The following is a 15,419-nucleotide window of genomic DNA, read 5'->3' on the forward strand; positions in this document are numbered from 1 at the left end:
CCTTCCTTTGCACAGTTCTCTATCTGAGACCAATCTTTAAAGTCACCAATAAGAGCGCAAGAACGTGCAACTATAAGATAAATGGTTGGACACAGCAATAAGAAGGCGCACAATTTATTTATTTTCACCGAGGAACCTTTTGGAAAATAAATCGATCTAATGAAGTGACCCACAACTTCGATAATCTCCTCTGCACTTTATAGACCTTTAGGCATGCTAAAAAAAATCAATCGCCATCAGGTTGCCACGGTGCAAGGTCAAGGTCGCCACCCTTAACCTCATATCTCTTGTCTTGCAATTTGGGACACCAAGCTTGCGGTTACACCTGCCCTGTCAGAAATTCTTCACTGACACGTCTGAGGAGTTTGAGAGATATAACGACAGCATTTGTCTGATATTCTTTGTTTGCATTTCATCTCCGATAAAGAATCTTTCTCAAACTATTCTCAAATGCGCGTTACAAATGGTGTTACAAGGAATAACTTAAAACCATCGATGATTATTGTAATAGTCAAGTCTAGTAACGAGTTACACTTTAGAACTTCTCAACGAGGAAAAAAAAACGGTGAAATTAATGGTGCCTCCACGTTAGCCTGTTCCTGATAACTGCAATTACTATCAAGAAGAGTGTATTAACACGGCAATAGAACTTACCACCTCCACCTAGACATAGACCTATATTTCGTTGTAATATTCTTCGTACCCTTGGTGTGTACCAATGAGAAATCGATGTTTGTTGAAGAATCACGTTCTCTCCTCCTAACGGCTTGACCAATTAGCCGGCTTCCATTCTAACTATTCATTCCTCTCGTGATACTGGAGAATACTACCAATGGTGGAAACAATGTCTTCTTTCACTGTGTACCAATACTAAAGCCGTAAGTTACCTGTAACCACCCACGTTATTCCTTTCTCAACATTGCTAGTACACCTAACCTGTAGTAGCGGTTTTGGAATATACACCACCCAACTGAGACTAATCTCTTGTCATAGTAGCTAACTCTTCTCATGTTACCACTATTAATAGAACCATCCGCTATCCAACACCATGTAAAGAAGATTAACTTATAGAAACCAATCATATCTTGAGGAGTTATTTACTCAAACCTGTTGCTTCACTAATGACTATCAATGCCTTCAACCCGTAAAATCCAACTAGTTTCCATTGTGACGACTACAGGCCCTATTGGAATACTGCAGACTCGCAAATTAATCTCCAATAATTTGTTTTTTTTTTAATTATCTCCACAATGCAGACACTACAATGCCCATCATTTGCCCAAAACTCTTTCACAAAAAATAAATTGGTTTCACAATATTCAATTCCGCAAATCTGTCAGTGCTTCTTGTGAATGATCGACATGGTTGTTCAAGATTCAATTTGTTTCTTTAAATTTCATGTCTACTTTTCTAGTCGCAGAAAATAATATCCCCGACGCCAACTATTAGACTCATGGCAAAATAAACAATAATTTAAAATTTATTACTCCACCAAATTTGAATCTTAGAATATGCAGTTAACTCTGGTTATAGAACTTTCCATGAAATTTCCCTGATAAAAAAAAACTTCGTAGACTGGCAGCTCTAATAAAAACTTCTAAGAATTTTCTGTATAAGCTTTACAAGCTCGTTGGAAAACCAGCTTTGATACCACTGTAATATCCCGAATAGGATATTTGTTGGATTTTTTCCTTTCAACAATACACTCAAAGATAAAACATTGCAAATAATTTCTAACAGATTCAAAAACAGTAGAAATGCCAACCGACACCTTTCCAGCCACTTCTTGAATACAATATCAAACTCAAATATAAACAAATGTAATATGAGACATTCAATAAAACCAACAGTTCACCACAAGATAACAATTCATTATTTCCAAAATAACATTCAAGAATTCGAACATATAACCATGAATTACAAACTGATGAGATGAAACCAACAAACTCTTATAATTCCTTAAACAACGATATTGTCTTATACAGCAGCAATATAACAACCAGCAACTAAAACGTTATTCTATTATACAACAGCAATACAATAACCAGTACACAAAAACCAATCCTAAATACAAATTTAACAGTCCGATTGGAATGATAGGATAAGAACCTGTAAGCACGAAAGAAACACCTGAAGTGATATTTCCCGGGACAATGGGTTTGCATCCACTGTCTACTAGCACAAGGGGCTACGTCCTCCAACTAGTTGAAAGTTGAAAGTTGAAGCTTTCTGAGACTCTCACAAGAGAGGAAACTGAATTGAATAATAAAATCAAGCATGCCAACAATGAGCCTCTTTCCCCTTTCAATACACAAACCAAGACTCTTCGGCTCCTCTCTGGTTTTTGTCCTATTCCTTGTGACTCTTCAACTTCTCTCTGATAAATCGTCTTATTCCTCCTCGTCCTTTTGTCCTTTGTATAACATTAAATTGACTTTTTTATATTTTTGAGTCTATATCTTAGAGTCAATTTTAATATTAAATAGAATAAGAGTTCAATTTTTCTAATGTCCCGAAAGGGAACATTACAGTACATCATCGTGTGGGTAAACTCCATCAAAAACAAATCCTGTTTTTGTGTGTCATGTGTTATGAATCTTAAATTTACTAGCTATCTTTCATATATGTATTGTGTCTAAGAGGTTTTGAGTAATAATTAGCATAATTAATTCAATGTAAGTTTTGTTTGGGCCTTAATTGCAAGCACTTCACTTCAATTACTTGATGTTCATTAATTTGCATAGCTTATGGTTTTCATGAACTCAAGTGGTTTGAAAATCATACTTGCACCCTTATAAGATTGTGCCCTCCTATGTGTAGTTGATTTAGCGAAGTAAGGACCAGTTCGATCTCTCCACAACATCAACATCTCTTGCATTAGTAGGACTAGAGTTAGAAGTAGCTTAGATATCTATACCCTCATCTATTTGCACTTTATTTCAAACTATTGCAACGATTAGTTTGAAAAGTTCAATTGCTATACCATTTGCATTCGAGAAGTTGATAGATCCTCCACAAAAGAGTTAATATATGTTCCCAAGTGATTATTGGCAAAACACGTCACAAAACTAAGTAAAACAATAGAAGGAGCATTGGGGTTGTCTTAGTTGATCATATATTGTATATGTTTAGCATCTAAGCTTCCTTATTCAAGAGAGGCTTCAATAATTGGTATATCCTAGGATACCAAGTGCTTTACGTTGGAGTGGTTGCTAAACTCACATTGATAGGTAGTTGGTTGTTAGCTCGTACCTTATCAAACCTTGGTTATTTGTATGGGGTGTTTGTACATTTTATATCATCTAAATTCAATTATTGGTCATTGGTGGAAAAGCATCACGTTGCTTCTCTTGCATTGTGAAGGTGGTTATGGTTGTAGATTGTCATTCTTAGGTGGATACACCAACACCAACAATACTGGAGGACATGTCATGAATATTCAAGAAAACCAGTTCTCAATAGTTTTGTAATTTTGTGAGCTTTTTATGTTTTAACATGAAATAAGATTAAATTCATGACTATAAATTCATGCCTATTTCATTTCCCAAGAATGTTATGTCACCTATTGGATATTCCTATTTTTTTCCCTAGCCCCATCCGAGGTTGGCATACTTGAATGCAGCTCATCTGCAACTTGCATCCCTTATTATGTATTCCATTCTATTCTCCATAATGAGACAATTTGTTGATTAAAGTATTTAAGAGTCTTATGTGTATGTGTATGTGTATGTGTATGTGTATGTGTATGTGTATGTGTATGTGTATGTGTGTGCCTGTAATCTATTGTGTGTAAATTTAACAATGGCAAGAATAGCAATACTTAAATATATATCAGCAACAATATGTTAATTGCATATCATTCCTACATCCTATCTAGTGGAAGACACGATAACAAGTCAGCAAGATCAGAGCTCATGCATCATACCAAATACTTGAACAATATGTAGTCTGCCTTAAACAATTGCCTTATTGCTCTTGTTTAATGCACTGTCTTGCTGATTTGATAATGGTCAATTGATATCAGATTACTGAATTGGGCTACAAGTTGTTCATAGCAGAAATGTTCTGATCAAATTCCTTAGTATGCTTCTCCCTTTTTTATCTGCAGTCCATATTTTCCAACCATTCCCAAATGAGGCCTCCACTTAATTTTATACCCCGCATAGTGGGAATGTCATAACCTTTTATTTCTGAAGAGACAAACCTATTTAATGGATTTCAATGTAATGTCCCCATTTTAGCAATTGACCAAGTGTGTGTGCGTTAGCCTTGTTCTACATGGTCCCGAGGGCTAACGAAGGGTTTAATGGGATCTTGGAATGTTTTGGCCTAGTCATTTCCAGTTTGGGCCAAAAAGAAGTTGATTTACTCAATTTCAGGCATACTTACTATTTTTAGTAAGTCGGCAGGACACAATGCAGGTCAATTTTGGTGATTGGATTCGATACTCCTCGGTGAGAGCTTTCCGATGAGCTATCACTCGCATTATTCGGAATCCGATTGCTAATACATTTTAATGCCTGAAGTTTTATTAAAGTAACGTCTAATTTAATTGTAAAATATTAAAGAGTTACTTTAATATTTAATTTATGGTGATGTGTACCCAAGGGAGACATAAGGGGTATTTTAATATATGTTTTATATATTACACATCTTTTATCCCACATTGCCGATATGAGTTGAGCGGACCCTTGGAAATAGAATAAAAGGAAGCATTTGTGGCTTCATTAGGAGGGGGAATATGAGAAGAAATTGGTGTGTGAGTTGCAGCTTTGTTCTTGGCATTTGAGGACGTCTATCCTCTCTTGTAACATTCTAAACGTCATTCCCTTGGGGTTTGGCCTTTGGAATTCTTTCTTATTGGCTTCATTATTAGGCAGTTTAGTTGCATTTCCGGCTACAGGCAGATTTGATATTTTGCTCATATCTTCTTCACTACTTGTCCGATGCTTATGCCGCTTGGAGGGAATGGTATTATGAAGGTAGTGGACTGATTGGAGGACAAAGTATTGTAGCAGCAAGTTCGTAAGCATGGGCTGGAGTATTATGACAATATTGCTAAAGTAATTAGTGAGTTGATAAATCTGCCATGTATTTGGTTTTATGAATTCTGAAAATAACATTTTATTAGCAGCCGTTCATTTCCACTTTGCATATTATTGTAGTTTCTTTTTTGTTTATGTTGTATGATACCAATTCCATGCACGAAACACAACAAACAAATAAACGTTTGATTTCCGGAGTTATAAGGGGTTTTAAGAAGTTGAATGCAAACTGTTTGACATAATTCCTTTCAGCAATTTGGTTTAGTTTTTTGGGACATCCAGGGGTGCCCATTACATTCAACAGATTGTCACTGTTCAAGGGCCAACTCTTCAAGGATTAAAACCCATCGCTATAATAGGAAGATAATTAATATTATCTAATTAAGCAGCTGTCAACTCAGGTGATGGTCATCTTCATTGGCTTTCCCTTATTTATTACATGTTCTATGGTTGGCCCTGCATTTGATTGGTTAATATTTATCCATTTATTATCAGTATTACTATTTTCTTCCTTATGTTCCTTTTTCCTTGTCGGTTCCCTTTATGATGCTGTGATCTGGGATATTGAGACGACATCTCAGTTGGGCCATGACAAGGAACATTTAATTTATGTTACAAATTTCTCAGTAAGCATCACTACCTCCGTAGTGGCAATATAAAGAAATTAGAAATTTGAATGACACAAACTGTAATGCTTAAGCATGTCACAGAAACTTACCAGCCCTGACCAAAAGGAGGCAGGGGAATCTTCCAGTCTGCAACTTGAAGAACTGCACTTGTGAACCTGCAAACCATATACATAGATAAGTCAACAGTTTGGCTCAAAAAGAACAGGTCAACATAGATAGAAAATGTAGGATAAGATTCAAAGGAAATGCCTCTCATTGTTTCCTTTTAGAAAATAATCGGCCAGCCCCTTTTAATATCAAAACTATACTTCACAAAATAGCACTTTCTCTTCAAATATGGAACTTTAACGGTCATTATTTATTTGGTTCTCAATGTATAGAATTGTGCTACGAACTTAGGACAGAAGCAGGCTACCAATTATCTAGTTCAATGCATGAGTTCATGATTTTGTTGGAAAATCTGATTGCAAACAGGCACAGCCTAAACATCAACAACAGAATGGAAAGTACAACAAAACCGTAATAATAGGAGCAGTGATCCTGACTGCAGAAAAAATTGTGACTCCTATTTAAAATAGGAGCAGCAGAGAGTTTAAAGGAGGGATAAAAATAGGAATTTAAATTAGGAACGATTTTTTGCTTTTCTAAAGCAGACTATATTTAGAGTGTAAGATCATTGTTTTATGTAAGGTGTTTTTATATAATTGTATGTATGTCAACAACAGAGCTAGAAAGGGATTTCATGACAGAATTACAAGAAAGGTTCGCATTTTGATGTGTAAGCTCAGAAAGATGTTTGAGCAGAATAGGAGATTAGCCATTATTTGATTTGATATGAAAATAGAATATTGATCCAAAAAAAACTGAAAGGTGCTAAAGATTTTATGGATTTTATATGTTTATGGTTTCTTGAGATTTCAAAATTGCTCCAGTGTTATATGATTTATCATAACTATGGTATCAGAACAAGTTTATCAAAAGTGTTTATGAATGCAAATGAGAATTACACTAGACAAGTTCAGATCAGAGGCTCTTCCAAGATTTAGATATTCTGGGAGGAAATCTCAGAATTGTTTTGTTTGTTATAATGCCCACTAACAATGGTACAGAGCCAGTTGGTTTAAGGTGAGAATTTTGATCATTGAAAGATATAAATTAAAAAATTTACAGCTAATATGGAAAGAATATGAAACAAAATGGCAAATAGATATGTTGAACCTTTAAAATGCACATAACACAAAAGATGAGATGGCAAAGAATGAAGAGGATGGATGCTCATATTCAAAAGTGATATAGATCTAAGAATTTATCCAAAAACTGTGAATTACAAGACAAAACAAAAATTAAGACAACAAAGGAACCATGGGAAACTTTAGAAAATTCACAACAAGATATAGATCAATATTTACAAAGCTTCAAACCTTATGAATGGTGATTATTCTGTTAGAGTAAATGTAGTGAACAAGAGTGAAAACATAAGGTGAAATAGTGAATGATAATGTGGTTGGTAAGAAGATCTTGATAGGTCTTGCACCAAATGGATGCATGTTGTTATTAGTTTAGAAGGGTGCAAGATTTGTATACTTCAAAATTTTAAATATTGAAGAGTTATTTGGATCATTACTTATCATGAAGGCAAAATGAACAGGTTGTGTAGATCAAACACTTATAGAAAAGGCAAAGATTAATACTAATCAAGGACCAAAATACGATTTTTCCTTGAGGGCAAAGGCAATATGGAAGGGAACTTGTATCGAAGTTTAGTTCTAACTCTGGAGCAAGAAGATAAAAAGTGCTCTCAAGAGCCAATGGTAGAATTAGTGCAAGAAGGCCACTAATGTAGTGTTACTCTTGCAAAAGACTTGATCATATAGAGAGGCATAAATTCATTGACTCAAATCAAATTGTGCTCAAGAATATGTAGAATACAAATGAAAATCCAAAGAAAGTTAAAGATGAGATCGACCACACTAGTCTCTTTCATGCAATTTAGTTGAAAACACAAGTAATGACCAATGGTTTTTAGATTCAAGTTTTCCTAATCTTATGACAAGATGTAGAGGCATTTTCAAAGTTTGGAGAGATCTTATGAAAAGATGTAACGACCATTTATAAATACTTTGATAGTAAAATGTATTTAGTACTCAACAAAGAAAAGAAAAAAGTGTTAATGCATACCACTCAGCATACCTAAGGAATAATCTACTTAGTGTTCATCAACTAGTTGAGAAAGGACTTAAACCTGTACTTGATTATAGAGTTTGTTTTCTATCTGATAAGAAACAAGGAAAGATGACTATTACTACAAAGATGACATAATCGAACGTTTAAAATAAGAATCAAAGTTTTGCTATGCTGCTAACAAGGAGGCGAGTTAGTTATAGAACCAAAGGTATGCACATCTTAATTTTCAAGGATTGTACATGTTATGTGAAAGAAACATGGTGCATGAGTTACCAAAGATTCAAGCAAGAGGAAAGGATGTGTGCAAAGGTTTCAATACGAAACACCAAACGCAAAGGATTCCTGAGAGTGAGAGCAAAAAATCAGCCACTGGAGCTCATTCACTCAAATCTGCATGGTCCTATATCCAATGCAAGGATAGGTATAAACTAAAGGATGATTGCGTTCATCAACAATTAATTATATAAGATATATGTGGGCTTATTGTTTTAATAATATAAGTGATTCTTTATTCAAGTTTTGACAATGTCTAAAGCTATGGTAGAAAAAGAAAGTAGAAGATACAGTGTTTAAGAACAAATAGAGGTGAATTTTATTCAGAAAAATCTAACTTTTATGCAAGGAATGGAATCAAGAGATAGTTAACAGCTCTTTGAACATTGCAGCAATATGCAGTGACAAAAATTAAGAATGGAACAATAATAGAATTAGCAAAAAGCATTCTAGAAGTAAAGAGAATGGACAATGTTTCGGGTTGAAGCAATTAACACTGTTTACATCATGAATAGGAGCCCAACTATTATGTTAATAAATAGGGAATGGTAAGAAGCTTTGTATAGAAAAACACCTATAGCTCGAAAATATTTGGTTAGCGTAGCTTATGTTTCTATCAGGTACCCTTCTCCACACTAGTGTTATGGTGCCAAGTTAATCTATCTCGACATCTAGATAGATTAATGGCATTAGTTGTCAAGATGCTTACCAGTCACATCGGAAAATTTATCTTAAGTTCATCAATTATTACATTAAAATGTTTTGAGAAAGTTATTTTATGTTTATAAAGTCATTTACTTTATAAAGTGACTTAAGTGACTACAAGACGAAATTGTTGTTTTATCCCACATTTCTTATTTCAACGTCTTTCCCTCACTTCGAGATTATAAATAAGAGACCTTGCCTTGGGACTTAGACACAACAAGATTTTATGAACTCAATATATTGAAAGTTCTAGTGTAATGGGCACCTATTGGTTATAACTTCGTGAAACACTTTGCAAGCAAGCTCTGATACCATTGTAATGGGCACCCAAGAATGCCCAAAAGCTGAACCAACTACTGAAATTATATTAATTTTAAAAATGTTGCAATCAAGTACAAAGAGATGTATTCCAAAGGCCAAACCCTAAAGGAATGACGTCTAGAATGTTACAACAGAGAATGAACGTCCCCTATTGCCAAAAAAGAGTGTGATTCACACATCCAAGCTCTTATCAAATGCAAGTCATCATCATCCGATACAATAATCCCATGCTAAACAATGAGACTTTCAGCCCTATTTATCCTTTTCTTCATCCTTCTGGAAGGAACTAAAACATTAATTAATTGCAAGAGCTAGAAGCTTCTCCTTCCAATAATTAATGCATACCCCAAAAATTCCTCCTTGGCAATAATTAATTAAATCACGAGAGGCTTCCGTCCTTCCAATAATTAATACATACCCTAAAAGCTACTCCCTTGTAATTAATAATTAAATTAATTAAATACAAAATCACCTTTAAATTGAATGACTTTATAAGAAATTAATTTAATTTTTTCTTATCCTCCACTTAGACTTTGGAGAACGTGAGAGCTAAAAATGGGATCATTACAAATCCGCCCTCCTTGAAATTGCTTGTCCTCAAGCAATCTGGCAATACAATGAACTCCAACCTCCACCCGGATCCCAATTGAAGTAGTATGTGACATCCTTGTGGACATTAAACCAACTACAAATCAGCATCATCAGGACCAACCACATGTCGTGCAACCTAGCACCCAATACTTGTGCTGATGGTGAAGAAGTCAGAATGTCACCAAAAAGTAACTCCATATAAGATCTATGAAATCTCTTCTTCCCAACAGCTGCAACAGAAAACTGAATCTTTGTAGATGGTGAAAACTCATAATCATCAACATGTGTGGCTTCATTAGAAAATACATCAACCACTGCATTTATACCATTAAACTCCTCATTGGATGGTTCAACTGACACAAAAGTGGCTGCTGATATGGTAGTATCCTCATGTTCTCCTAATCCCACTATTACTTTAGCACCACCTCCCGACAAAGCTTCATATGTGGTCTCCTGACTTTGCGCACATGTTTCTACTGATTTCACTGAAACATCCATATCACCAACATCATAACTGGCTGGCTCTATATGTGTCTCGATCCCACTTGAGGAATCAACTACCTTCTGCTCTGGAGCAACATACAAATCATCAATGTTGATGCCCATCTGTCTAGCCATAAGCTGCAACATCATATCCATTCGCCTATTCTGCTCTTGTTGCATACGTTGCCTCTTCTCTAATGTACCCAATAACTGTCTGAACATCGCATCTTGATGTGGACTAATATACATCTTTATCCGGCTATCAATATGATCTCCACAGGATGGCAGGACTTATAGCTCTGATACCACTGTAATGGGCACCTACTGGTTATAACTTCGTGAAACACTTTGCAAGCAAGCTCTGATACCACTGTAATGGACACCTAGGAATGCCCAAAAGCTGAATCAACTGCTGAAATTATATTAATTCTAAAAATGCTGCAATCAAGTACAAAGAGATGTATTCCAAAGGCCAAACCCTAAGGGAATGACGTCTAGAATGTTACAACAGAGAATGAACGTCCTCTATTGCCAAAAAAGAGTGTGATTCACACATCCAAGCTCTTATCAAATGCAAGTCATCATCATCCGATACAATAATCCCATGCTAAACAATGAGACTTTCAACCCTATTTATCCTTTTCTTCATCCTTCTGGAAGGAACTAAAACATTAATTAATTGCAAGAGCTAGAAGCTTCTCCTTCCAATAATTAATGCATACCCCAAAAATTCCTCCTTGGCAATAATTAATTAAATCACGAGAGGCTTCCGTCCTTCCAATAATTAATACATACCCTAAAAGCTACTCCCTTGTAATTAATAATTAAATTAATTAAATACAAAGTCACCTTTAAATTGAATGACTTTATAAGAAATTAATTTAATTTTTTCTTATCCTCCACTTAGACTTTGGAGAACGTGAGAGCTAAAAATGGGATCATTACCTCTAGTTGCTTTAATGTGACTGGCAAACTCCGAGGACAAAATCCCTCGAGTTTATCTTTCTTGAGGAAGTTGGACATCACCCCAGCTCCCTATTTCTGGATTCCAAACAGGCAGAGTATAGCAGAAATCGGCAAGGTGGTATATTACATGGTTCTTCAAGATTGAAATAAGTACTGGTTTCCGCAAAGCAATAACAATAATATCCATTTTTTATCCATTTTTTGGTAAAGAATAGCTATGTGAAGGTGAGCTTAAGTTTTGAATGAAGTGTAGGAAGGCTTAGATTCTCTACAGCTACCAAGTGATTTGATAGTCGGATTAAGACACCCGCAGGAGCAAGCCAATTTAGTCCTCCACGCGCACTCCCATAACCGGCAAACCTCCATTATTTTGTTGAAGACTAACGAAGAATCTAAGGCAACCAGTGGTGGAGTATTACCCACGAGTCACTAATAGGCGGCACATTGAAGTTACGGGCTGCAAGGAGTTCACAGGTCCAAACATTCACAGCGGCAGACACCCAGCTTTCACGCCCAGCAGGAACTACGTTGCAGTTGGAGTCTTTCTGGTGGCAGAGTAACCAAGGTCGTCGTGACAACACTGTCTTCTAGGTCAGGTTTTTCCCAGCGGTTGCCCAAGTTGCTACAGTCATTCGCATTCCCCACGTTGCATCTTCAGTACGGTTTTGTTCTTATCTACTTGCCCCCCTACATTTCTATTAGAATCGCCTTTATTGTTATACAACAAATTTACTCTGAATGCTTCTGGAGATTTCATTGTCTCACTGTCAACAGTATTTATATGAATATTTAGTTCCCAGTTCAGTCTGACTTAGCTCGGCGGAATTTATAAGTATTATTGCTGGTTAACTTATCAATTCATAGCACTTAAATCAAACAGTGGCATAGTTCCTTTTAAACAGAATATTTGTATACTAAAGAAATTATGGGTGTTTGACAATTGTTTGATTAAATACCTCAGTTCCTAAACAGAAACTCAATGGTCAATGCTAGTAAAGTTATTACAATGGTATCAGAGCCACAAGACCTGCCATCTTGTGGAAAATAACAAAAAAAATTGCAGACTTTTTTTTATCCAAAAATGACAGCTGGGAATGAGTAAAAGACAGCATAAGTTCAGTCATCTACAGTCAGAACAAGCAGGTTCTTCAGATTATATCGAGATTGAAGATAGTTTTACAGTGGATGAGGAAGTAGTATTTGTAATAGGTGAACAAACTGATATTACTCAACAGGTTGATCATATAGGACAGGTTGAACCGGAAAACAACATTCAAATGGCACATCTTGAAATTGAACAGGACAGGGAAGTTCAAGAAACATTGTAGGCTATCAAAGATGGACAGAACAACATTGCTAATGCTCTTCAGCAACTAGCAGGTACTATGCAACAGTTGGTCCCGGCTCATAGAAGAGCACCGAGCCATCACAGTGGAGGCGGTAGTGTAGCTGGATCTCCCTAAGCTGTTAGAGCTCCCACACGTAATACTGACAGGCCCTTAATGCCAATTTTTAATGTAGAAGTAGTACCACCACCACCACCAAATTTACTACCGGACAATGTTATGGCAATGTTTGATGAATGGAATTTGTTTTCGGACCCAATTAAACAAGATCTGACCTTTTTCCAATACCTAAATTAGAAATGGCAAGCTAATAGACAGCAACAAGACCGAAGACCGAGGGCACAAAACAGGGACCTGAAACATGTTATGAACAAGTTAACTCTCCCCACCTTTGATGGCAGCAGTCAAACATCAGCTAGAGCTTGGATTCACAAGCTTGATACCTATTTGACACTTAAGCCCATGGCAAAAGCGGAAGCCATCAGATTTGCAACAATGCACCTTGAGGGAGTAGCGTATTTTTGGTGGCATCACGGATTAGTCACCCAGGATCATGGCCTCATAACTTCATACGAGTTTTTCAACTCCAAGCTAATTACTCGCTTTAACAAGAAAGATTTTGAAGTCTATTACAGGGATTTGGCTCAGTTATAACAGAATGGGTCTTTGGATAAGTTCATTGATGAGTCTCAGCGTATATCAGTAACGGTGCCAGATATGTCAGAGCATGTCATCCTTTTAGAGTGGATGGTGTGGTTAAGGGTCAGCGCATTGTTTGTCTTTTGGATACAGGAGCATCCCATAATTTCATTAGCAAACGGATGGTATCTAGGAGAGGTTTGTAGACAATTGACATACCCAAGTTTAAGGTGAAGGTAGCCGACGGTGAGGTTTTGAGATGCACAAAGAAAGTAGCCAGCCTTCAGATACAGTTTGATGATTATCTTTTAGAGACTGATTTCTATATTGTTGATTTGGATGGGTTGGATGCCATTCTGGGTAAACAATGGTTAAGGACTCTCCGCAGGTACTCATTTAATCACGAGACCATGCAGTTGGAGTTCTCACAGGATGATCGGTTGGTAGTCCTAAAAGTCATACCAGCTAGTGGACCTAGGTTAATAAGAGCTCACAGGATGGAGGCTATTCTGAGGCACGATGATATCAAATGGGTGACACAGTGTTTCATCTCTTCCAAGGAGACATAGGATATAGGACAACAATACCATTGTGACATTCAAACGATCCTAGACAAGCACAGGAGGGTATTTGAGAAGTTACCCTCGGAAATCCACCAGATACAGGGTTTGAGCATATCATTGAGCTAGAGGAAGGCGTCAAATCCATCATTACCACTCCTTATCGTCACCCCAAGCACTACAAGGAAGAGATAGAGAAGGCGATCAAGGAACTTCTAGATATGGGACATATTAGACCCAGTTCTAGCCCCTTTGCCTCTTTAGTGGTGTTGGTTAAGAAGGATGGCACCCTTCATATGTGTATAGATTACCGCGCCCTAAACAAGAGAACCATTAAGAACAGGTATCTGATTCCCCGCATTGATGAGTTACTGGATGAGCTTCATGGGGTTGTTTATTTCTCGAAAGTAGATCTTCGATTAGGATACCACCAAATATGAGTCCGAGAGGAGGATGTGCATAAGACAACTTTCAGATGCCACTATGGACACTATGAGTTCTTGGTGATGCCATTTGGGCTCACTAACGCACCAGCCACTTTCCAGTCATGCATGAACCATATTTTCAAGAAACAGCTAAGGAAGAGCATGTTGGTTTTCTTTGATGACATATTAATCTTTAGCAGGACTTGGGAAGAACATTTGCAGCACTTAGATGAGATCCTTAGCCTCATGGAAGAACACTTTTTATTCGCAAAAGAGTCTAAGTGCAAATTTGGGTTAACTGAGATTCTCTATTTGGGTCATGTAATTGGTGACCAAGGAGTTAAGGTGCATCAGGAAAAGATACAGGCAATCCTGGACTGGCCACCACCGAGGGATGTGCCTGAGTTGCAAGGTTTCTTTGGTCTTTGTTCCTATTACCGGCAATTCGCCAAAGGTTTTTCCCAAGTGGCAGCACCCTTTACCGATCTAACACGAAAAGGGGCATTTAGATGGACAGAGGATTCAAAGACAGACTTTGATAGACTGAAACAAGTGATGAGTACATGTCCAATGTTAGCACTTCCTAATTTTTCTAGACCCTTTGTTTTGGAGCGTGATGCTTCGAGAAGCGAAATCGGGGCAATTTTGATGCAGGATCGTCATCCCGTAGCTTTTGAAAGCAGGAAACTTAGGGGCAGCAAATTACTATATTTTACTTATAATAAGGAGATGCTAGCCATAATGCATGCCTTGGCCAAGTTTAGACAATACTTAGTGGGAAATAAATTTACAGTGAAGACCGATCATAACAGCTTACGTTACTTCCTAGAACAGAAGGAGTTAAACGAAAGATAGTAGAAATGGATCAGCAAAGTCCAAGCATATGATTTTGACATTGAGTATGTCAAAGGGAAAAATAATATAATTGCTGATGCATTTTCCTGAAGACCCCCAGTGCTAGAGTGTTGCGCCATTTCCGAGATTTCAGCAGACTAGAGGTCCCAGCTGTTAGTGGAGTATTCTAAAAATGCTCACGCATGTCAGATTATGGATGGTATACTTCAAAATGAGCAATACAAAGTAATGAATGATATTATATATTACAAAAATAGAATCTACCTAGTACCCGAATCTAAACTAAAAAGGGATATTATGTACACCATACATGATGCACCATCAGCAGGGCACCCAGGTTTTTTCAAAACCTACAGGCAGATTAGGGAGAGATTCCCTTGTAAGGGGCTAAAGGACG

At 36.8% G+C, this 15,419-nt stretch overlaps 1 protein-coding gene across 1 annotated transcript in view; it reads right to left on the reverse strand.

The window, feature by feature from the left end:
* Positions 1-15,419, reverse strand: part of LOC149551839 (Plastid-lipid associated protein PAP / fibrillin family protein) — a 57,320-nt gene that overhangs the window by 18,185 nt on the left and 23,716 nt on the right. The window contains exon 2 of the mRNA XM_089787345.1: positions 5,764-5,829. Coding sequence (XP_089643471.1) covers positions 5,764-5,829 — 66 coding nt within the window. The remainder of the gene's footprint in view (positions 1-5,763; positions 5,830-15,419) is intronic.

This window comes from Cupressus sempervirens, chromosome 6 (assembly GCF_028749045.1).
Source record: "Cupressus sempervirens isolate cs-2001-9-10 chromosome 6, ASM2874904v1, whole genome shotgun sequence".
NCBI lineage: Eukaryota > Viridiplantae > Streptophyta > Pinopsida > Cupressales > Cupressaceae > Cupressus > Cupressus sempervirens.